At 41.8% G+C, this 24,183-nt stretch overlaps 1 protein-coding gene across 5 annotated transcripts in view; it reads right to left on the bottom strand.

Annotated features, from left to right (window-relative positions):
- Positions 1–7,440: 7,440 nt before the first annotated feature.
- Positions 7,441–24,183, bottom strand: part of HDAC4 (histone deacetylase 4) — a 467,144-nt gene continuing 450,401 nt past the window's right edge. For all 5 annotated transcript variants that reach the window (XM_084643125.1, XM_084643127.1, XM_084643129.1 and 2 more), the window contains 3 exons: positions 14,585–14,669; positions 9,373–9,514; positions 7,441–8,712 (listed from right to left, as the gene is read on the bottom strand). In XM_084643125.1, the coding sequence (XP_084499251.1) occupies positions 8,673–8,712; positions 9,373–9,514; positions 14,585–14,669 (267 nt within the window). In that variant the 3' untranslated portion in view covers positions 7,441–8,672. The remainder of the gene's footprint in view (positions 8,713–9,372; positions 9,515–14,584; positions 14,670–24,183) is intronic.

Raw genomic sequence — 24,183 nt, 5'->3', positions numbered from 1 at the left:
ATCAGCATCTGGCTGAAGAACAGCTGACAGAAAAACAACCCATACAAGTCCAAAGTGAAGCTGGTCAGAAGGGGAGAGTGAAATTATCCGGAGAAATGGCCATTTTACAATCTCCATGCCCACACTCCACCTTCCACTGGGGGCATCTGTGAAACTTCCAGGTCCTGTTTGACTTCATACCAAGCTTACAAGAGCAGGTAGCTTCAGTGGTGATGAGTTCCTTCTCCTGGCTCCAATTCCCCAGAAATCTTCACCCCTACTGTTCAGCAGAGACCTGGGCCCAGTGATCCAGGCATTAGAAACCTCCAGACTGGACTGCTGTAACTCTCCGTATCTGGGTGTGAAGGTGACTGCAATGCGGAGGCCCCAGCAGCAGTCCCTGTCCTCAGTGGGATTGGCCACTGTGAATGCAACAGTCCTGTGCTGTCAACCCTTTACTGGCTCCTATGCCTAGCTCTTAGTCTTCATCTTCCAGGCCATCAACAGGTTACCACCCAGCTCCACCAATGACTACATCTACATGTACAACCCACCACTAAAGCCAGCTCCACTGGGATGATGCATCTTTCAGAGCTCAAGGTGAAACATGAGAACCAGAGAGGACATTCTTGATTGATGGGATTGGGCTATGGAACAATTTTCTCAAGAAGATTAGATTAATCTAGAGCCTGACCACTTATGGGCCACGCTGCAAAACCCTCCCACCAGAGCCAAATTTACTGGGGGGGGGGGGGAACGGGCACATGGAATACCCCAAGCAGAGCCTCATCTACCATGGAAGAGCAGAATCCACAAAAGGCCTGCTAGGGACTTTGCCATGCAGATCTAATTTACCTGGGGGGCACTTATGTAGTGCAGTGATGGGCACTCTAGAGAACTCTGAGATAGATTATGCTCTCTTTGAAGCTTTTCATTATCTATAATCACCATTATCACCTGCTTCATGCCTCATTCTGGCATGTTTCACACTTATGTGGTGAAATGATGTGTTCTGACTGTTTTATTGTAGCTGATGCAGAATAACCTCAGAAGGCTGCATGATGGTGGTAAAGATGCAGAATGAAGTCTTCTCACATGTTAAGCACCCACTCGTGTATGAAAATAAACCTTCGGGTCATAAACTGTGAAAACCTCAGACACACTATATCTACTCCCTCCCCCCATCTTCAACGAAGCCCTCCATCTCCCAGAACTTTGTCTTAGAGAAATGCCACCTTTAACACTATTTGTTGTGTTTCTGCTCTGTTTCAGATCTCTTCTGTAACCCCAGAACTATAGCTTATGGCCCCATTATACCCAGGAAAAGGAAAACACTTTTGCCTCTTTGCCCATTAATTTCAGCAAGATTTTTTGGGTTTTGAGAGCACATCCATTCCTTATTGGCAGTTAATGTTTTTGTAACGTTTTAACGCTGCAGCAGGCTTCTTTAAGAACAATTTTAAAATTATTGTAAGTCTATATAAGTTGTTTACACAACTTGTTTGTATGTTTGCATACAGTACACACATGATTTGTTAAAATGGGGGAAGTTAGTTTTCTGAGTAGCATGTATGCTGGTTGTATTCATTTTCCTCTTCTTTTAGATTTGCACAAGAGATCTGGAAAGACAGACTTTCTAGCTGAAAATGTTTTGGGAGAAAATTAAGGCCCTGATCCTGCAAACACCCATACATATTTAACTTCATGCACTGTGAACTCAAGATCTACAAGATCTCTGTCAAGCTTTCTTACAACTACAATACCCACCTGCAGAAGTAAAGAAACAGATTGATAGAGCCAGAAGAGTTCCCAGAAGTTACCTACTACAGGACAGGCCTAACAAAGAAAATAACAGAACGCCACTAGCCGTCACCTTCAGCCCCCAACTAAAACCCCTCCAACGCATTATTAAGGATCTACAACCTATCCTAAAGGATGACCCAACACTCTCACAAATCTTGGGAGACAGGCCAGTCCTTGCCTACAGACAGCCCCGCAATCTGAAGCAAATACTCACCAACAACCACATACCACACAACAGAACCACTAACCCAGGAACTTATTCTTGCAACAAAGCCCGTTGCCAATTGTGCCCACATATCTATTCAGGGGACACCATCACAGGGCCTAATAACATCAGCCACACTATCAGAGGCTCGTTCACCTGCACATCCACCAATGTGATGTATGCCATCATGTGCCAGCAAGGCCCCTCTGCCATGTACATTGGTCAAACTGGACAGTCTCTACGTAAAAGAATAAATGGACACAAATCAGATGTCAAGAATTATAACATTCATAAACCAGTCGGAGAACACTTCAATCTCTCTGGTCACGCAATCACAGACATGAAGGTCGCTATCTTAAAACAAAAAAACTTCAAATCCAGACTCCAGCGAGAAACTGCTGAATTGGAATTCATTTGCAAATTGGATACTATTAATTTAGGCTTAAATAGAGACTGGGAGTGGCTAAGTCATTATGCAAGGTAGCCTGTGTCCTCTTGTTTTTTCCTACCCCCCCCCCCCAGATGTTCTGGTTTAACTTGGATTTAAACTTGGAGAGTGGTCAGTTTGGATGAGCTATTACCAGCAGGAGAGTGAGTTTGTGTGTGTATGGGGGTGGGGGGGATGTGAGAAAACCTGGATTTGTGCAGGAAATAGCCCAACTTGATTGTCATGCACATTGTGTAAAGAGTTGTCACTTTGGATGGGCTATCACCAGCAGGAGAGTGAATTTGTGTGGGGGGGTGGAGGGTGAGAAAACCTGGATTTGTGCTGGAAATGGCCCACCTGATTATCACTTTAGATAAGCTATTACCAGCAGGACAGTGGGGTGGGAGGAGGTATTGTTTCATATTCTCTGTGTATATATAAAGTCTGCTGCAGTTTCCACGATATGCATCCGATGAAGTGAGCTGTAGCTCACGAAAGCTCATGCTCAAATAAATTGGTTAGTCTCTAAGGTGCCACAAGTACTCCTTTTCTTTTTGCGAATACAGACTAACACGGCTGTTACTCTGAAACCTGTGAACTCAATGGAGCTACTCATGTGTGGATAGTTAAGCATGTGTATGAGTGCTTGCAGGATCAGGGCTAACATTTTGAGACTAACTCAGCAAGTGCCATTCCGTGGCATCCATTGTTCCGAAGTCCTTACACAGTATAAATGCTTAATTTATTGCCTCAGTGGTATAGTCTCTTACTGATGCGCATACAGATATTTTCATTAACATCTTTTGGGGGGTATATACCTCTTAAGATATACAGCAGACAATTGTGGGTTTGACCTCAGAGAAATTTTACATTCAGTTCACTAGTAATAAGAAATGTGCTTAAATGTCTACAGATTAAAATGATCAACCTATTGCTGCTAGCAGAATATCAGAACTTCTTTTGTTAGACCAAGAAATATTTGGAAAACATTTAACCAGGCGAACAGTTATGAGGCCTCTGATGGTCGGGCAACAAGACTGATCCAAGCAATTAAATAGGAGACATAAGCTATGAAGAAGATCACTAGCAGAAACAAAGACGGTATTATAATTAACTTTTTCTTTTTATTTACACCACAAGAATAACAAGTTGTCAAAATGTGGTACAAAATACTGGACTCCTAATAAAGTTGAAATTGAAATTGGTACTGTCGGAGAAAGACACCATTGGCCAGTAAAAAAACAAAACCAAAAAAACAAATAAAACAAAAACAAGAATGAGAAAAAAAAATTCCAACTCCACCAAGTAAAAGAAAGGACCATCAGAAAATTTTAGCACAAAGAATGCTACCATCACTTAAAGTAGGGTCCATACAATAAGAGTGAAATTGTGTCTAAATTACAGAGTAAACCGGTAGCTGCTACCAATGGTGACATCATACTGAGCATGTATAGGTATAAAGTAGAATATAATATAGTTACAACTTTGATACTACATATCTGTAATAAGCTCTTGGGTGAATAATGTTCAAACCCATCCCCCCCCCTTTTATATATATATATATATATATATATATTATATATATATAAGTTTGTCATTCTCATAAATTGGAAAATAGCGCCTCCACTATGGAGCACAGAAAAGTGTTAATTTATTTTCTTTCAATAGGATACTTTTTCATCAATATCAAAGTACATGAAGCAGAGCTGAGAACAAGCCCAGCTTCGTCACAATGAAGAAACATTTTTATTCCTTTTGATGTAAAGTCTTATTTTAAACCACAGTGCTTGCACAGTACACGACTGTTTAAAGTGAAATCTAGTGAGACATTTCAAAGTAATTAAAAAAAGTTAACACAGCTGTGCTGAAGACTTAACCCTTTAAAATCCTTTTTTCCCCTCAGAATGAATGATTAGATGTGTTAAAGGAATGAGCCCAACTCCCCGCCCTCCCAGCGAAGAGAAAAACAAAACAAAAAAGTCAACAAAAAGAAAAAACCCAACCAAATTTTTGTTTTAAAATGACACAGGCAGTTTACTGTGTGTGTTCTGTGTAGTTTCCCTAAAACACTGTTTTCCACATAAATACAATAAACTCTATTATTGGTATGTCACAAGTGCTAGATAAAATTTTTCTTCTTAAAATGAGAAATGTATAAGTAGTCCTTTTTATTTATCTTTTTACAATAAAAAGCACAATTTCTTAAGTTCAGTAAGATGCAATTCCCCCCACCCCCACTCTCCTTCCTTTTTTGTGTGTGTTTGACAGAAAATTGCCTCAACCTTTGTCTCTGCAAATCCCATGAGAGGGGAAATTTTGTTTTTCAAAGCTGCCAAGTTTGGCGTGCAAAATCTGTAGACAATATAAAGACATGCCAACCTTACAGACCATGCAACCTCAAGGTGTAGGAAACTTAAAAAAATATATTCATATATATTTATATATATATATATATTTATATATATCAATGCCCATAAAACACATGGGCCCAAAAAGTTTACAAAAAGGAAGAATGGAATGAATACACGACTGCGACTAATAAAAAAGGAATGTTTCGTATCGAAAGTAAAAAACAAAATGATCAATTGTGTACTGCAAACTGGGACTCGCTTCTCTGCAAAACAGTTTGAAGATGTTGCTTAGTTTCCAAACAGGCAAAAGAAAAGAATTATTATTGTACTGGGCTACCCCAAAGGCTTGGCTACAAAGTGATGCACTGTGTTGCTGGCACAACTTCTGGTCTCTTGCTGGTGGAGCTGAAGTGCATCATGTTTGGGTTCAGGAGGGGAAATAGTAAGGAAAGGGAAGGAGTGCTCATTTAATCTACCTGCAATGCACCTCTTTGGTGGCTACTCCAGAGAGTTTGCTAGCATTCCCCTCAGGACTGGATGCTCACTGACCCAGGGCTGAGCAACATTTTCTTAGAAGGCTACTGAAATGAAGAGGCCAAAAGCTCAAGAGGTGAAAAAATGGTGGTCTCCAAAACGAGGATCTCCAAAACAAGGACCTCCTTTCCCTTCTATCTGCACCAGTCAAGGTCAGACAGGCCACGGAGCACCCAGACATGGCCTGTTGAGTGAGTGTAGCCAAGTAAGGTTTTAGCCAATCCAAGTGATCTAGACTTTGGAGTAGACTGATGAGTTGTAAAGTCTTGGTAAGTCTTTCCATTGATGGCAATAACTTAATGAAATGATTTAAAATAAATGAACAATGCATCTTGAAAGTGACAAGATGGAAGTGTACTGAATATTTCAGACTATTGCCAATCATCTAATTTTAAAGAAATCAACTCAATCTGTCAGCAATTGTTCACAAGGAAAGAGGAACACAAATATTTTCCACAAGTGATACCAAGATTGTTAATAAAAAAAGGGTTAGGACGGTCTGGATACAAATAGGATCGTGTATATGTTGATATTGCCAACATTTATGAATGGGTAAATGATTTAAAATATGAAATCACAGGATTCCACAGCCAAATTATGTTTTAGATCACAGCAGCAAAGTGGTCATTTAAAAAACCAATGCATACACATATTTTGCATTTTTATATTTGAACCTTACTGTTAGAATATGCTGAAGACAGTTCTAATAACCAAAACATTTCATAATTTTAAAGGTACTTGGGTTAGCAAAAACTCAAATACAGTAGTGTCTGTTTTTTAAATTGCATTGTAAAACAAAGCAAAGAACCCTCTTGCGCTTGCTCACTTGTATGGTATGTTTCAAATTCTTTCCACAAGCCTGAATTCAGTATGTTCTGAATGGAATGAAAAACCTACATCAAGAACTGGAAAATAAGTTAATACAAAATGACCCTGTCAGTTGTCATAATAATAAAAAAAAATTAAAAATACCCTTGGTTGTTCAGATAAAGGATCTGTACTATCCTACTCTGCTTTGAAAAGGTACATGTGTCAATTTGGTCTCCTTTAGTCACTTAACTCCACAACTCAAGGATTATCTGCTTATACTGAGGGCCAGCTCCGAAAGGCAATAGGGAAAAAATCAATGGAGCTGAAGATTAAAACTCTCTCACCCAACAATGACTTCATCTTAAAAATAAATTTGAAAAAAAAGTTCTTTGGAGGACTAAAATTACAATTCTAGCAATGGTGGTTCAGAAAGATGCTTAGTGTGCGTGAGTGAATGCTAGTTGCCTCAATAGTGTCTGGCAAGCCTTCAATATGGTAGCTACTAATGCCATATATAATCCTCACCACAATCCACATGGAGGATATGATACATTACCCATTGTAATACTACTATGCTTAAGGTAAAACTCCTTATTTTCTTTACACAGCTTCTATCACAGAACTGAGGAAATATACAATCATTGGTATCATACAAAAGAGACCATTGGATTCCCCTCTTTTAGTTAAATGCACGCTTTCTGAAAATAAACTCTGACAATCTGCAACAGTTCCTTACATCTGTGAAAAGCTGCTCACTGTACAAGAGACTTAAAAAAATCCCCACAGAAAGTAATGTACATGCATGAGATTAGGGAAGAAAAATGTTGACATTGTTACCATTCAGAAAAACAACTGCCCAATGTAAAATAAATGTAAGATTCACACAAACAAGGCTTCTTTAGGGTTTTTGTGAAATATCAATATAAAAATTAACAGGAAATTCATAATCTTTGCTTAAAAACTCATTTTTTTGATAGAAAACCTTAAATTAAAATACAAATGTTTAGGGTAGTTGCCCAGTGGCTAATGTGTTGGTGTTCTGAAAACTTTCCAAACTGTAGTTTGAAAATGCTCAAGTTTCAAACTAGATCCCTCTCCAAAAGCACCTTTACATTCCAATTAACAAATAAATCTTTCATTAGAGACCTTTCAATGGCTACTTTTATAGTCTGCATTTATTATATATATTTTATATAAATGCATTATAAATATTTATCAATAATTCATAAGAATCAGATTTTTAAGCTTGGAATACATTTGTTTTATTTATATATATATGTATATATATATATGTATGTGTGTGTATATATATATATATATATATACACACACACACACATACACACACTCACACACACCTAACAATTTAAGCAATATCTCATGCTAGTTGCTTTTAATGAAAAGCATTCCAATCTTAAAACTGCAGTTGTGTCTATTGCATGCTTCAACAACCAGATTGGTAAATTCAATTTCTACATAATGTCTGAGAGAGAAATGTTTGAAAATGTGTTTTCAATATTGGTTGAATTTCAAAGATCCAACAGTATTTGCCACTTCCTTGGCAACTACCTTAATTTTTTTCCCCACAGCAATAAAACAAAACAAAAAAAATCCAAACTTCAGACAGTTTTGGAGATGCTCTATCCAGCTGATGCCTGCTTCCAGTAATCATGCCAGCACAAACCAGTCTTCCTTCCCAATGGCAGTTCTTGGCTTTCCCAGAGGAAATATGTTGACAAACTGCTGCTGTTCTTTTTCTTAAGGCATTGTTCCTCAAACTTCAGAAAATCCAGCTGCACCAAATCCATCAGCTCAATTAAAAAAAAAGGCACAAACTCATCTTCAGATGGCTTTGGAGTTACTAAAGCCGACTCCTTCTGAGCTCCATTTCCTCCTTTTTTTTTTTTGTATTTTTTTTAAATATATATGTGTGTGTGTGTATGTATATATATATATATATATATATATATATATATATATATATATATAGACTAGTCCTCTTTCCCCCACCCTCCCCATTAAAAATACACCATCTTGCATTGGTTCTGGTTTTGAAGAGAATGTCCGACTCACAGGTAGGCGAGAGCCATTTAAAAAAAAATCCAAGAAACAAAACTACAAGATGGGTTGAGTGGTTCAAACGGAGATTGCTGAATTGTGGGTAATCAAACTTTAAGCACCAGTTTTAAATGAAGTTTGTTTGTTTTTGTGTTGTTGAATCTTTAATTATTATTTTTAGAAAAAAATTGACAACTTTGCCAAAGACTTTCATGGGCTTTGTTCCCCTTATGGCTTCCATTGAGGAGCAGAAGAAGAGTGCCCAGCATACATGCTTGTCTTCAACACTGCTGCTCTTCACCAGCATTTTTCCTTTTCTGTATATACTGTATACGTGTGTATATATATGGAGAGATTTTTCTGTTGCTGTGTTTTACACCTGGTTGTCCCTTCTGTATTCTGTAAGAAAACCATGACAGGACGCAGGAGTAACAAGAGAAAGCTTCTTGGCAGAGCTTCAAGACAAAGACGAACAAACAGGAGAACTCCAGTTCAAAGGTGAATGCTACAGGGGAGGCTCCTCTTCCATGGGTTCATCATCTGGTCTGTAAACAATTTCACCCAAAGGAGGCAGGATGGGTGGAGGGAGAAAAAGAAAAAAGGGGAGGGGCATGACAAGGATGAGAAATTCACAGTGTGCTGTGTACAAAAGTGTTACACTTTCTCTTCCGCACTAATGTGTGTTTTACCCAAAATGCTCACTAACACCCAGTTTGCAAACCCTCCCCTACCAACCCATGTAAGTTTTACTCACCCAGTCTGTTAAGAATTAAACTGTCTTTCAAACTTTTTGGAGAGTCTGCTACAAGTGGAAAGAGAAGCATTTCTCCAGGTTTTCTAAAGTTCAAGATCATCACACTGAGGAGCTGACACCCCTCCAGTCTTGATGAACGCGTGTGCTTGGCTGCTTTGGACCGGACGAGACAGTGTGTGCGTAACATATTAAGATTCAAGACATGGTTGGCACTGTCAGCATTGTTCTGGCTAGTCTGAGGGGGTGTAATAAAACAGAGGGGCAGGAGCCACTTACTGTTGAAATAATTACCCTGAAGATACTGGGAATGTGTCCAGTTAAAAGGAAATGACAAAAAAATGAAGTCAGACTCTGCACTGCATCACCAGATGGTTACACACATCATTGTCCACCCTACTAACGGCTCCTATCTCTGAGAATTGTTAGATGGATGGAAGTGAAGGGAACTCACCTCTTGTCAGATGGCTTCACGCCCACTGACAGAGATGCCATGGCTGTTACTGTTTCTGCTTCTTCAGTCTCACACTTCTGTGCCTCGATCAAGGAATACCCCACCGTGGAGGAGTAACGCTGGAGAGAATGCCAATACTTGCCTAAACGAGACATACGAAAACAGACGGTTAGGCCAGCTGTTGCACCACACAGTTATGATGTTATGAGTTATTATGAAAAGTGAGCAGACTTGGGGCTTGGTCTTTTAGTGTCACCACAGTCTTGCACTCAGATTGAGCCTGATACTTGAAACCTTATGGGTGAGATTTTCAAAGCACTCAGCATTGGCCTATCTGAGATCCCATTGAAGCCTCTGCTAAAACTCCCACTGGTTTTTCAAAGCCAACGCTGGGCACTTTTGAAAAACTCTCTCTACACATATAGGAATCATATCACCTACCAATTAAATGCAACCACATCTGAGGATGTCTCATCCCTTCTCTCCAGAGCCTATGGAGGGCTGGGGTTTGTGTGGGGAAGACACATCCATCCTTCCTCCTCAAATCCTATGCAGCTTACAAGGAGAAGTAAATACAGCCTGAACCTGTATTAATTTATTACGGGCTCCCCACTCTCAGAGTTGCAGCTGGGAGCTGCAGCCTGGTGGTGGGGTTCTTGAGGAGGTGGCACTGGAGTAGTCTTGGCTAGGGTTACCATATGCCCGGGTTTTTCCGGACATTGCCTGTTTTTTGAGCCTTCGTCCTCCGTCCAGGTGGATTTTTCAAACAACAGGCAATGTCCAGGGGGTTTTCTGAGCAGACACTGCAATTTAGACAGGTTTCAGAGTAACAGCCGTGTTAGTCTGTATTCGCAAAAAGAAAAGGAGTACTTGTGGCACCTTAGAGACTAACCAATTTATTTGAGCATGAGCTTTCATGAGCTACAGCTCACGGCATGCATCCGATGCATGCTCAAATAAATTGGTTAGTCTCTAAGGTGCCACAAGTACTCCTTTTCTTCTTTCTACTGCAATTTAGAAAGAGCTTCGATTGGTTCGCTTCCTGATTTGTCCCTCCCCCGCATCGACAGCTGATTGGTCCATTTTCCTGTAGCCACAGTTGTCAGATCCCACCCACTCAGGCCTCCAGCTTGCAGCCCTGGGGCGAGGGTCCCACAAGGAGGCACTGACTGACAGATGTCACTGCATCCTGGGCTTGTGCCAGCTGGTTGACAGGGATTGACACTCTCCCTCCGCCCCACCTCCAGTGAGTACCCCTGCTGCAGGCACTTCCTCCAGCTCCCCCAATGTACCCCCCCACAATGCTCTCTTTTTGAGAACCTGAAATATGGTAACCCTAGTCTTGGCTGATGTGGGAGGATGCAGAGACCCCAGCAAGCCATCCACACTCAGTGCTCCTTCCCCGAGCTGTGGACTGGGAGCAAATGCAACCGAGCTCCCCTTCCACGGCTCCCCTCACACATGGAACATCTCTTGGCCTTTGCCTGCTCCATTTAGCCGAGTTGATCATGCTGAGTTTGGGGCTGAGTGCGGGGGAGGAGGGGGGAAAAGGGACACAGAAGGAAGAGGCTTAGTGTTGTTCAGTTCAGAGGATTATCCATGAAAGAGTACCTTCCCCACAGACTGGGGATGGGATGAAGTGGAGGATACTACTCCCTGCTGCCCCTAAGTTTGGCTTCCAAATCCAAGTTAGCAACAGATAAAGGCAGGAGTGCTGAACCACTGCTCTGTCTCCATGGCCAGAGCCAGAGAAACCTTTGGCAAGGTGGCAAAACATCCAGAGACCCATGGATAAGTCTGAGCTGCCTCTAGTATTTGCCAGCAGAGCGGTACAGCCCAAATGTCTCAGACAGAGGCAGAGGTCATGGTTCAAAAAACAGAACAGTTCATCAGCGCTTTTAATGTATTTGTTCATTTGCTTTTATGGCTCACAACACAGTGAGGGGGAAAATACCATAGTAATTTTGCAGCCCTGGATACATGAAGACTGGAATACAGACATGGTTGTAAAATCATCACTGTGACCAATTTAGTATCAAGAGCTGCAGAAAGGAATCTGGTACATGAGTGCTCAGTCTGAAGATCTGGTTATCCGATAAATATGCTGGCCAATCTGAGGTAACGATGGCCTCCCAAAGCGAGAAGCTGAGGAGTTCTCCATATGGAAAAGCCAGTGGACTTCTACATGGTAACTATGATGATTCACAATGATAAACAGTCTGGCTAATTCTACAGCAACAGTACAGTTATTAGCTGAATATCTGGCATTAGTACCATGCTGCTTTGTTAACATATGTTATCACAGCGGTGCTGTCATAATAAAGATCTGTTTTTAAATAAGTGTTTACTGTAGCTATGGAAACCAGCATATAATTAGCACAAACAGTTTGTTTGCTAAGACATTTAAAGTATTTAGAGGCAACAATTTTTCACTATATCTGAACTTTACACCTGGGCACAGCACAATGGATGCAGAAGCAGTTTTAACGAAGCAGTTTCTTGGAAATCGGGGTAAAAATCTTGGTGCCACTGAAATCAGTGGGAATTTTGCCATTGGCCTGGGGGGGGAAGAGAGGGTCAGGATTTCACCCCAGTTTGTCTCCTTCAGACAATAAGGTGCATTTAAAATTAAAGTGGAATGAAGAGGCTGATATGTCAACACAGTCCAAAGTCAGAATTACTGTCCGCCAAGAACCCTGGATTCTGTGGCCATTCAGCACTGGAAGAAACATGTGAAAACAAACTTCTGCCCTGCATTGCCGAAGACTTTGTTGAATATGCTTTCCCAGCATCCTTCCAAGCAAACTCTGATTCAGCTCTGGTTCTGGATCCACTGGTTGTGAATGAAACTGCTCTTCTGCTTTGAACGGCTAAAGACAGGTGGAAGATACTAAATGGAGAGTTCACCTGCTTTTGCTGCTTATTCCTCACCTGAAGCCCCATGGCAGTTTGGAAACCTTATAATTCCTGGTTGTGAAAAAGTTTAACGTCACCAACACCTGAGCTAGGTTTAGGTGAGGAAGCAGCAGTGACAGTTGGATTCTTAAAAATCCTCAGAAATTTAGAGCTAAGGAACAAGAATACAGAAAAAGGAAAGGTTGTTTTGTGGTTAAGGCACTGGACTGGAGAAATTGGTTCAACTGCTGACTCTGCCACAGACTGCCTGTGGGACCTTGGGCAAGATACTTTGGCAAACTTTTCAAAAACACTCAAATGATTTAGGAGCCTAAAGTCCATTTTCAAAAGTCACTTAGGTACTTAGGAGCCAAAATCCAAGTAACTTCCAATGTGACTTAAAACTCCTAGGTATCTTACTCACTTCTGAAAATTTTGCCCTTAATTTCTCAGGTCCTTGCTTCCCTACCTGTAAAATGGGGACAACACTTTCCTTCTCCAACTTGTCTTTTCTATTTAGATTATAAAATAATCTAGGAATAGCTTCTTCTGTGTGTATGTGTTTGGCATATTGGAGACCCAATCTTGCTTGGGGTCTCTTGAAGCTACAAATAAACAACACCATTAGCAGAAGAGTTCAAAATGTTCCATGCTGACACGGCAGCATTTTACTGTTAAAAGCGTAGGCAAGCCTATGATTCCAGTACTTCTACCCAATGCTGGGTTTAAGTTCTATTAATGTTCGTTCGTAATTAGAAGCTGTAACAATTCCCAATTCCACTTCTTTAATAGCCATGATAGGCTGTACATAAGCACTACGGATACATCCCACCACACACAGCACAAGGAGGAAACCTGATGTTAACCTGTGTTTAGTTCCTTTAACAAATGGCCTCAACTTCAATTTCTTCACCAACAGCAGGACAATTTGCTTTATGTGTACGATTACTAAGAGAAATGCATCACTTGGGTTTACAGTTGGTTTTGGGTTAGGGTGAGAGAAAGGAAACCAAAAGATAAACCCATCCTCCTCCAGTCTGACCTCATGTCTGAACACTACAGGTATGTTTCACAGCCTGGGGCAGCAAGGCAGGCTTGTGCTATCGTGGTAAGAAAAGCTGCGTAGACAACGCTTTGAAGTTGTGCCTTAAGCCTCCCAGTCGATGGGTGATGGATTTCAGAGCCTGGGCTCCAGCCTGAAGCACAATGTCGACACAGCCCTTTTTAGAGCTATCATAAATATAAAGGGAAGGGTAAACCCCTTTAAAATCCCTCCTGGCCAGAGGACAAATCCTCTCACCTGTAAAGGGTTAAGAAGCTAAAGGTAACCTCGCTGGCACCTGACTAAAATGACCAATGAGGAGACAAGATACTTTCAAAAGCTGGGAGGAGGGAGAGAAAGAAAGGGTCTGTGTCTGTCGGTACGCTGCTTTTGCCGGGGATAGACCAGGAATGGAGTTTTAGAACTTTTAGTAAGTAATCTAGCTAGGTATGCGTTAGATTATGATTTCTTTAAATGGCTGAGAAAAGAATTGTGCTGAATAGAATGACTATTTCTGTCTGTGTGTCTTTTTTGTAACTTAAGGTTTTGCCTAGAGGGATTCTCTATGTTTTGAATCTAATTACCCTGTAAGGTATCTACCATCCTGATTTTACAGGGATGATTCCTTTACTTCTATTTCTATTAAAAGTCTTCTTGTAAGAAAACTGAATGCTTTTTCATTGTTCTCAGATCCAAGGGTTTGGGTCTGTGGTCACCTATGCAAATTGGTGAGGATTTTTACCAAACCTTTCCCAGGAAGTGGGGTGCAAGGGTTCGGAGGATTTTGGGGGGAAAGACGTGTCCAAACTACGTTTCCCAGAGTTAGAGTTTGGTGGTGGCAGTGGATATTCCAAGGACAAAGGATAAAATTAATTTGTACCTTGGGGAAGTTTTAACCTAAGCTGGTAAAAGTAAGCTTAGGAGGTTTTCATGCAGGTCCCCACATCTGTACGCTAGAGTTCAGAGTGGGGGAGGAACCTTGACAAGAGCACTGGTGCGAGCCCACATCTATCAGCCTGTGCTGGGAGGCTTGCTGCTGTGAGCTGTGTAGCCGTACTCTTTACAGTCGCGCAATTCTGCATCTTGCATGTTCAGCTCATGGCTGCACAGGGTATGTTTACTGTACACTGACCATCAACAAACCAGCTGAAGTAAAGCTAGCAGACCTTGGGAGAATTTATTTACTATAATCATTAAGATGATGGAGGTGTCAAAACAGTGTTGCCTGAGACAGCTCAGAGGAGAATTATCTGAGTCAAGCTTATATATACTCACTGTGTATCTCAATTACTTTTTCCATGGAATGCACTGCATTGGCATTTGCCCTCTGCTGCAAGACGTTTTCTGGAAGAGGATCAAGCTGAAAAAAATGGAATAGAAATAGCAGAGAATTTTAAATTCACATTACTGTATATACTCTGTATCCAAGTGGTCTTCAAGACACTGTATATACTGTAATCTGTACTGAGTGCCCAGTCCCTCCTTTGATTTCCATGATCTGACCCTACTTAAAATTCTGGATATGAAAACTTCCTAAATGGTCTTCTCATTATTGTACACTTCAGTTTTGCGTGCGCACACACCCAGAGCCTTACAGATGTACTAGATTTAATGAATGGAAGCTGAATAGAAAACTTGGGGAATTAAATTGTTCACTGCCATGAACATGTAGCAGTACTTTTTGAAAAGTTTAGGCTCTGGATGAGAGTTTCCAAAGTCGTGACCCTTCTATCAGCTCCCACAGAAAACTGTATGTGCAGAATATTAAAAAAAGTTACGAGCTCCAGTCCAGTTTAAATTTGAGTGACTCCTTCCTCCCAGCCTATTCTCTAACCTCCTTCTCACATGACCACATCTTATACCAGATCTCCTCCTACTTCTTCCAGAATACCTGCCCACTACTCCCCCATTGCCATGAGCCACCGTGTGGCCCAAGGATGCTGCCGGCCACAGAATGTGAATATCTACATGCCTCCTAAGGTCCACAGGATGAGAGCTCCACTAGTGTCCAGCTCAGAAATAGTGCAGGACAGAAGCAGTTTTTAAGGATCTTAGAACATGTGTAACTGGAAAGGATGCCTGAGCTTTGACAGTCATAAGCACTCTTAGAATAGCTACTCTGCTTTGGTGAGCTAGGCAGAGCCCTGTTCTACAGTCTTCCCCACCTTTCATTTGTCAACAAACCTATTTCATTTGTCAGTCATTGTGGCGCAGAGAGAAATATTAATAAGGGAGAAAGTGGATAACTTTACTGTTTTTTTTAAATAGCCTGTATATAAGATGTAGATCTATTTCTATGTAACGTTTGAAGTGGAAAAACAAAGCCGTATATAGGTTAAAGGGGCCTCAAAAAAAAGTTAGATACCAGCCAAAAGAGAAACTTTTAAACGGCTTTGAACTCCTAATCCAATGAATGTATTTACTTGTAACTTTCCCCAAAATAAAATTTGTGCCCTCCGAGTAAATGTCATAATTTTGGTTAGGATAAACATGACTTTTCGTCCATTACAAAGGAACTGAAACCCCGCTTAAACTCTAAACTGCACAAAACCTTAAGTACAAAGCCACCAGTAGCGCCTCCATAATAAGGAGTTTTTTGTAGCTCTTACTATCTGCTGGGTCAATCTTACCAGGGCAGATAAAGATTAACATATGGATTTAATGCCTATGAAATTTGTGCTGAAGTTACTGTGTGTAGAGAATTGTGTTATCAACCTTATTCTCTGTGATGCTGGGTTCTTTCCCATCCTCCTTAAATAGCGAGAAACAATGAGAATAATGTGACAGAATTGAAATTGCAAGTTGAAAGGTGATACAGAGCTTTTAAAAAGTTCCTAGATTTTAATTTATACTATGTCCACATAAGAATGTCTTTTGGGGCTCAAGTGTCTTTGCATTCTAAATGCACACAGGACATGAACTGCTTGTCTCTGTTCTTATCCAAAGTCACACCTCTCAACCCTGGTGATAAAAAAAAAGTTCGTTAATAAGTTCCTGAGGAAAGGGAACATCTTTTTTTCCCTAAAAAGAGATGTGTGTATGTTTAGCAACGAGAGTAACTTAAAGAAGCTTTTCTGACACCTTGTCTGTACTAGTTATACTGGCAAAACCATCCGGGGTGGATGCAACTGAATCAGTGTAAATGTACTGATGCAGGCGTAGCTTATGACAGGTCCCGCAGAGAGCATAAGTTATACTTTTGGCTAGGTTTATACTATGAGTGCTTTTTGATATAGCTACACCAGTATACTATACTGGCAAAGTGCTCCTAGCGTCGGCACAGCTCATATTGGCAAAGATGAGCTTTTGCTGGCTTAGCTTATTTCAGTCTTCTCCCCTCACCAACCTGAGCAAAATAAGCGATATCAACAAAAGCTCCGTTTTGCCATTATGACTCCGTATATAACTAGAGGCTGTTGGTGGCACAGCTCTGCTGGTCACAAATCACACTTTTTCACACCTGTGACCAACATCGATCTGGCTGGCAAAAATCTGTAGTGTAGACCTGGTCTGTATAAGCACAGTTATACTGGTATGATTGCATCTATGCTAGGGATTTTAGCGGCATAGCTGTGTTGGTTAAAACAAACAATCACCCCCTAACTGGGCAATAATTCTTAGCTCAGGCCTCACAGAGAACAGCAATGTTTAGAATCTAACACAATACAGTGCCAACAAACTCAAACATAACATAATTCAAGTTTAAACATATGCAGGCTGTCCTACTGCATAGGGCCCGTAGCCATCTCCCAAACTGTGGGTAAGTATATTGCAGATGTTACAAGGGGCCAGATTTAATTTGGTGCATTAGTGAATAGTGAATTTCCATTAACAATGCATTTGCTGTGAAAAAGTTCTTGAGCACACCCTTTAGAAGTAAATGGCACACCGTGTACAGGCCATTTCACTCGGCACGCACAGAACCTTTGTGGCACTTGGGGGTAGGGGAAGGAAAGACTGGAAAGGGAACATGGAAACCTCCCCTCTAAACCTCTCCCTTGATTACATTTCCTTCTGTTTTTCTGGAATAGATTTTCCTCATGTCAGACAAAAAGAAGGCCAAAACTGTTCATTGTAAAGGAATTCCAAACTTTCAAATGAGAAGCATGCCATGAATATGCTGACACTGAGAAAACCACACTATTTCACTCCAATGTGTGGGGAAGGGGAGTCAGCAGACCAAAGACAGCAATATGCCCATCAGCAGGACTTGGAAGCGGCATTTCAATTAACTACATGGTGGGGGGGGGAAGGAGGAGGACCCAGCTAGCACCACAATACACTGCATTCTGTAGCGAAGAGCCTCTGTAATCCAATTGTGGCATGAGAACTAGCATGATCAAAAACTCTGCTCGTATCCCGTTCTGATCCTGCAGCCTTCAACCAATAAAAGAAATTTTAAAAAACCCACATTAAACTGTTTAAAGCGATACTCTTTTTCCTGAGGTTTTCATATTATTTGTTTGGGCGTTGAAAGACACAGAGAATGAGGTTGCGGCGATTTGAGCAACAGAATGTCAAAACCCCTCCTTCTCCCGTGTGCACAAATCAAGAACAAATGGACTTCTGCCAAAGGGTTTGTTTAGCCAAAGAGTCTGGGCAGGAAGTGAGAGATGCAGCACTAACAAATCTCATTTTGTTCAAACAGCCCCAGACATTGCCAGGGACAACAGTACAAGGGGTTTTTTTTTGTATACAGAGGGGCAAAAACTTTTTTCTGGATAACATTTTATGCTGAGTTAGTCTGTTCAGGATCAGAAAACTGCTCCTTAAAAGCTATGGCATCCTTTCCCTTTTAATAAAGTCAATCAAGGCATTTCAGTTACTACTGTTATACCTTTAGCACTTGCTTCAGTTTCCATTAAGACTGATGTCAGAGCAGCAGCCGTGTTAGTCTGTATTCGCAAACAGAACAGGAGGACTTGTGGCACCTGAGAGACTAACCAGTTTATCTGAGCATGAGCTTTCGTGAGCTACAGCTCACTTCATCGGATGCATACCGTGGAAACTGCAGAAGACTCTATATACACACAGAGAATATGAAACAATACCTCCTCCCACCCCACTGTCCTGCTGGTAATAGCTTATCTAAAGGGAGTGAGTTTGTGTGGGGGTGGGGGGGCGGAGGGTGAGAAAACCTGGATTTGTGCTGGAAATGGCCCAACTTGATGATCACTTTAGATAAGCTATTACCAGCAGGAGAGTGGGGTGGGAGGAGGTATTGTTTCATGGTCTCTGTGTATATAAAGTCTGCTGCAGTTTCCACAGTATGCAGCCGATGAAGTGAGCTGTAGCTCACGAAAGCTCATGCTCAATAAATTGGTTAGTCTCTAAGGTGCCACAAGTCCTCCTTTTCATTAAGAATGAAAAATCCTGCTTCAAAAAAACCCCCAACACATTGTGATAAGAAAGGCTTTTTCTAGGGAGCCATGCTGCCAGGTGAGTAATCTTCACTTTTATCTTCAGATACCCCAAGGTGCACACTGATCACAGGGGATCTGCCAATTCTGGGAGTGTCACCCCTAGCCTCTTTGGCCCACACGCAGGAACGTTACAAATATTTTAATACAGCATATCCATGATTCTGAAAGGGGTATGTTAAGTGTTCATGCTACATCAGGCTAGCAGAACAGTATGTCCCCTCTGGAAGAGAGATCAGATCTGGAGTATATTACAGGGGAAAATAAGAGTTTGGTTTGTCGCTGTTCTTTTTAACTATAGTCCCTTTGTAGGTATTTGTTCCCTTTATTATTATTTAATATTAATTTTGTGGTCGCACAAGACTACAATGCCATCTAGCTCAATTCACAACACTATTCAAACGAGAACTGGAACAACAGGGGGCTACTTGCTAGGATCAGGCTGTACAGGCAGAACCGCACCTGGGTAGCTTGCAGTGCGCTATAGATATTATTTGGCTTTCCTTCACATAAGCTCTAAATGCCCTGACAACTAGTTAAACTCCCAGGCCGAGGGTTTCAAACAATGCCTGCCATTTCAGGTGCCCAACTTGGAACACCCAGTCGGGGCTGGATTTTCAGAAAGTCCAACCACTGAAAAGTAGGGTCCTTTAACATGCCTCAGGCCGGGCACCCACAAATGGGGGCACCCATGCTCATTAGCCATGTCTGAAAACCTCGGCCACCGCCCAGCAACGTAAAAAACAACAATTTAATCAGCCACTAAATCATAGTACCACAGCTTAGCCATCCAAAGCCCTGGCTTGTGACTATTTGGTTGCCATTTGTATGGTACTTCCATGAGCACTGGAAACCATTTTGTCCCAAATTAAAAAAAATATTAATGAGACAAGGTGGGGGTGGTAATATATTTTATTGGACCAATTTCTGTTGGTGAGAGAGACAGACTTTTGAGTTTCTCAGAATTCTTCTTCAGGTCAGAAAAATTACATAATTTAAAAATCTGCCTACTAGAAATGATACAGGCTGAAACAATTTATATTTGATTCCTGTCTTATGTCAAGTGCTTGTTTTTTGACTCCGGGAGAAACTATTCCTCTTCACCTCATTTGTACAGAACTATACTGAACTCTTTATGAATACCCTTCAACTTCTCTTGATGTAGCAGTGCACTAAGCATTATCAAAGGCAGTGCTTGACTCTGAGCTGTAGACTAGCGGCTGCTCTGTCTGTGTGGTATTCTTTATGATGTAACTGCTGTGAGCAGTGGAATTGCTTATTGACAGCTTGTTTGTAATGTTCAAAACCTTTTATTTTAAGGGGCATGACTACCAAAGCTGGCACTAGACTGCGTGCTTGTGGTCTGAGGACCGGCCCAGGCACTCTCACTCTGTTACCGGCAGCCCTGTTTTCTAGGATGATTGACATTACTCCTTCTTCACTGGAGTTTTCTTCCACAATACCAATGACGGTTCCATGTCAGATAATGAGCTGTGGGACAAAAAAGGCTGACGTTCACACGGTTTATTATCCTATGTGCAAGACCTCAACCAAGGCTCCCAAAGCTGGTCAGGACCTTTCGCCTTCATGATCTAGAGTGTAACATTTACACTGTCTTTTCAGAGACTGGCACAGACGTATGTATTAACAGCATTGCTGACTGTTGTTTTCAGGAGGAGGTTTTAGCAGGTGGTTGAGAGGGGTGGCCAGAGCCCACAGCGAAGCCAGGACAATCATGGCCTGGAGGTGTTTGACAGGAGTGGCACTGAGGAATGCCCAAAGGTATTCATGGCCATATCAGGCCAGCTCTGAGCATTTCATTCAATGTAGGATGACCAAGGTTCTTGGGAGTTTTCAGCCAGTCCCCCTCACCAAGTAGAGCAGTTCACTGCTGAGTCTGAGAAAGACTACCTCACTCATTCCCTCATGCAATACCCGGATGTGCTGAGGTGGCTGGTTACGTGAAGCCATGTTGTGTGGCTGGCTTGCTGTTCAGACACCTGCTGCGGATTCATGGTGTGGAGGATGCAGGGGTGTAGGTTGGGTGCCAAACCCCTTGTTACAAAGTATTATATAGCTCTGGCCAGACAACTGTCTTGGGGACACAGGCTCTCCTCTCTCAGGCAATCTTCTCTGCGGTCTTTCATGGTGCACTGGGGATGGTGAGCTGGTGACTAGGGCTTGAAGCAGGCCTCAGCCTGGCAGTCTCCTCATGGATGATCTCTCTTAGCCCTGAAGTTTTGGCCTGCAACAATGTTATTTCAAAATGAACCAAGCGGGTGTTGGATTGTTGGTTCCCCTGTGGCAGGTGCTCAGTGAGCTTGCTTGCCCTACTCCAGCCATCTCAGGCCATAGCATCCCGTAGACGATATCCTCTTGTCTCTGCTTGATAAGTCTACTCTTCCCCCCTCCCTTCCCCGTGGAGTACTAACACTTTGCTACTTTTAGGGTAGAACTGGCCTTGGTGAACTCAGACCACAGAGCACTGAGATCTCTTTTATTCCTTACAGGTATCACTGCCCCTATTGCTGGGGCTAGGCTCCCTAATCAAGATGCCCAGGAACTGGATGGGAAGTGTTCTGCTAGGTTCAAGATTACATCTGACAGGACACAGCGTCCCCTCTTCCAGATGGGTCAATCAACCCTTCATACTTATCTGTCTTGGCACTATCATTTTGCATCCTGGCTGGGACTCTGTGCTTGCATTTTCTCCTAACCTTGGAAGGACTGTTTCAGTGGATTAAGCATCATTCACCAGGATTAAGCATTCACCAGTGGATTAAGCATCATTCACCAGGTACATTAACAAGCAGCTGTTCAGTACCAGCAATCACAGCTTGGCTTCCCTTTTGGACAGAATCCAGTTTTAAGCAGAGCATCTGGTGGTGCATGCAATGGAATCGGTGGATTACCATCATGTGCAAGCTCTGGCTATGACGCCATCCCGACCCATTTGATTGTGGGTAAAGCTCAAATTATGAATTTGGATTAAGTGATATTGGATTGTACTGAAACACAGCCTTGAGTTTGTCCTGGAGATGTGCCAACAGATTGGTGGACCATGCAAGGAAAGCCATCAACTGGGAATGGAGTGTTTTTGTGCTTTCTTTTATGGAAAGATGCTGAAGCATGAGTGCATTACTTATGACCATCCAGCCTCAGATGTGACCTATAACACTGAAATAGGTAGTGTACTGAAAATTGGCTGGGTGAGTTGCAGGTGGAATATACCAGCTACACTAGAGTCCAGTGCATCAAAGGTGGCTTCCCAGGTGAAGGTTATATTCAGCGGGGATAATGGTGGTTTGATTTCACTGGAGTGGTTGGGAAAGGCTGGTACTTCAAACCCTCAGATCTCATTGCAACATTTGATGTTTCCCAGGTGCAGTAACTTGCCTAGTATCTAAATCATGTAAAAACACAGGCTTTGAAATAAGGTGGCCTGGTAGAGCTTGGATAGTTAGCATGTTTGGTACCTAAATACTGAAGGTAGAAGGAGGCCAGGTGTCTGTTCTGTGCTGCTGTTGCCTCCCCTGATTTTCAGAGCTGTTAGCACATGCTGCCTTTAGGCGTCATCCCACTATGCTATTTAATAAAAGCTGCAGCTTGTTGGCCATAAGTTACATAAATTTAAGAAGTCCTCAGTGGATCCTGCCCTCCACAACCTTTATTTTTTCCAAAAGAAGTCAAATTATTTGTAGTGGCTTTGAACAAATCAAAAAATGATAACTAAAAAAATATTAAAAAACTTCTGATGCTGCTAAATCATTTTACATTAAAATATTCTGAGGTGCATAAAGCTTGCAATTATGTTTTAATATCCCTGATACTTGGGAATCACCCTGGGCACTAGGCTTTGCAGCCCCACACAGACATTTTCTTAAAATTAAAATTTTTATTTCAGCTGATGAATTTAATTTCAGCTTGTGGGGCCTGCATTTCCCCCTCATTTCCTTCTGTTTCGCTATATAATTTAGTCATATCTTAAGTTAGCAAATTTCCCCTGCAGCCTGTTGCTATCCACAGCTGGCTGTCCATGTGCGTGCATGCAAAATTGTCTAACACACTGTATATCAAACTTCATCAAAGGGCCCGCAGGATACAGCAACGGTGGCTCACTCCAACTTCCTTGCATTAAAAAGATTTTATAAAAGACCTTGATAAGACCAGTGTTTCCTGCTTTTTGATGTGTGTAAGTAAAAGAACATCGTCATGGTATCTGCACAGTCTTATAATCAGCTTAACAAAACCAAGAACAGGTCCATCCTTAAAAGCTTTTAAGTTCTTTACTGATATTCTGATGTAATTACAAAAAGAAAATAAAACCCACCCAAAAAAACAAAACAACAAATCGAATGTTCCTCTTTAAATTGTCTAAATATATGAACCATTTCAACTTAGCAAAGTGATTATTGGCAAGACATAATATAGGTAAATAAAATCTTTGGAGCACTTAAACTCAAAAAGGTGTGTGTTATGAAAGATGATTCCAACCAAGTTTATCACTGGGGAATAATGCTTGTTCAGAGCCTTAAACTGCGTGTTCTGCAAAGGTGGGAGGCTGCAGAAGAGCAGTTTTGATCCAAGGTTTGGATGAAGCCAAGGAAATCGCCTCTGATGATGAGGGGTCTGAGAGTCTGTAGTACAAGAAAACGAGGGGCTCTGACAAGCATCATACCACTGAACTGGGTGGTATGCCAGTGTCGCTGGTTCCCAAGTTACTGGGGGCCAAAAGAAGGACAGAGCTCCTTGGATAGAGACTGGTTGGCTCAGTCACCCGCATTGGGGCATGTGACAAATCTGCCAAGCCAAAGCTCAAGGAATCAACAGCCTTTGAAGGCTCTGGTAGAGGGGAAGTCAGAGAATTCGGAACAGGCATTATGATATCCTGACTATTCTCACCAGGGTCCACTGGATTTATTAATAAGATCTTCTCCAGAATCATCTTTCTCCCAGCAGAAATGCCCTTAATGTTTTGGAATCCACAGCTATGGAGTTGGCTGGAGCAGTCATTTATCAGCTATAGGTTGCCCACGCTTCTATGCAGAATCAAACCCAGCACTGGTGACTTCTTGGACAAGAAAAAAGCAGGTTCCTTGTCATTATATTGCAGCTCCACATCAAGGAGCTTTATGACTTGTTTATGGTTCAATATCAGCTTTGAAGTCATGGTTCTCAACTTAGACAGCTCTAGAACCGAAAGATTACTCTGGTTTTCCTCTGTATGGCTGTGCACCTGGAGGCTTTTAACCCTATAGTCCTCCACCTGTTGCCTCCATAGTCTCTTCAGCAAGGAGGGGTGACAAGAGAACAAACTCTCTTCCTCCAAGGAATGCAAAGACTCCTGAAGAACTCCTCATCCTCCTTCATCTGATGGGCAGTCAGACTTGCTCTCTGGGGAAGGTGAGGAAATGGCCTTCAGAGGTGCTCCTCTCTATATTATCCCACGAGACT

The sequence above is a fragment of the Lepidochelys olivacea genome (genome assembly GCF_965140295.1).
Source record: "Lepidochelys olivacea isolate rLepOli2 genome assembly, chromosome: 11".
In the NCBI taxonomy this organism is placed as follows: Eukaryota; Metazoa; Chordata; order Testudines; family Cheloniidae; genus Lepidochelys; species Lepidochelys olivacea.
The sequence above is the reverse complement of the archived record's forward strand: the minus strand, read 5'-3'. Positions and strand labels throughout refer to the sequence as shown.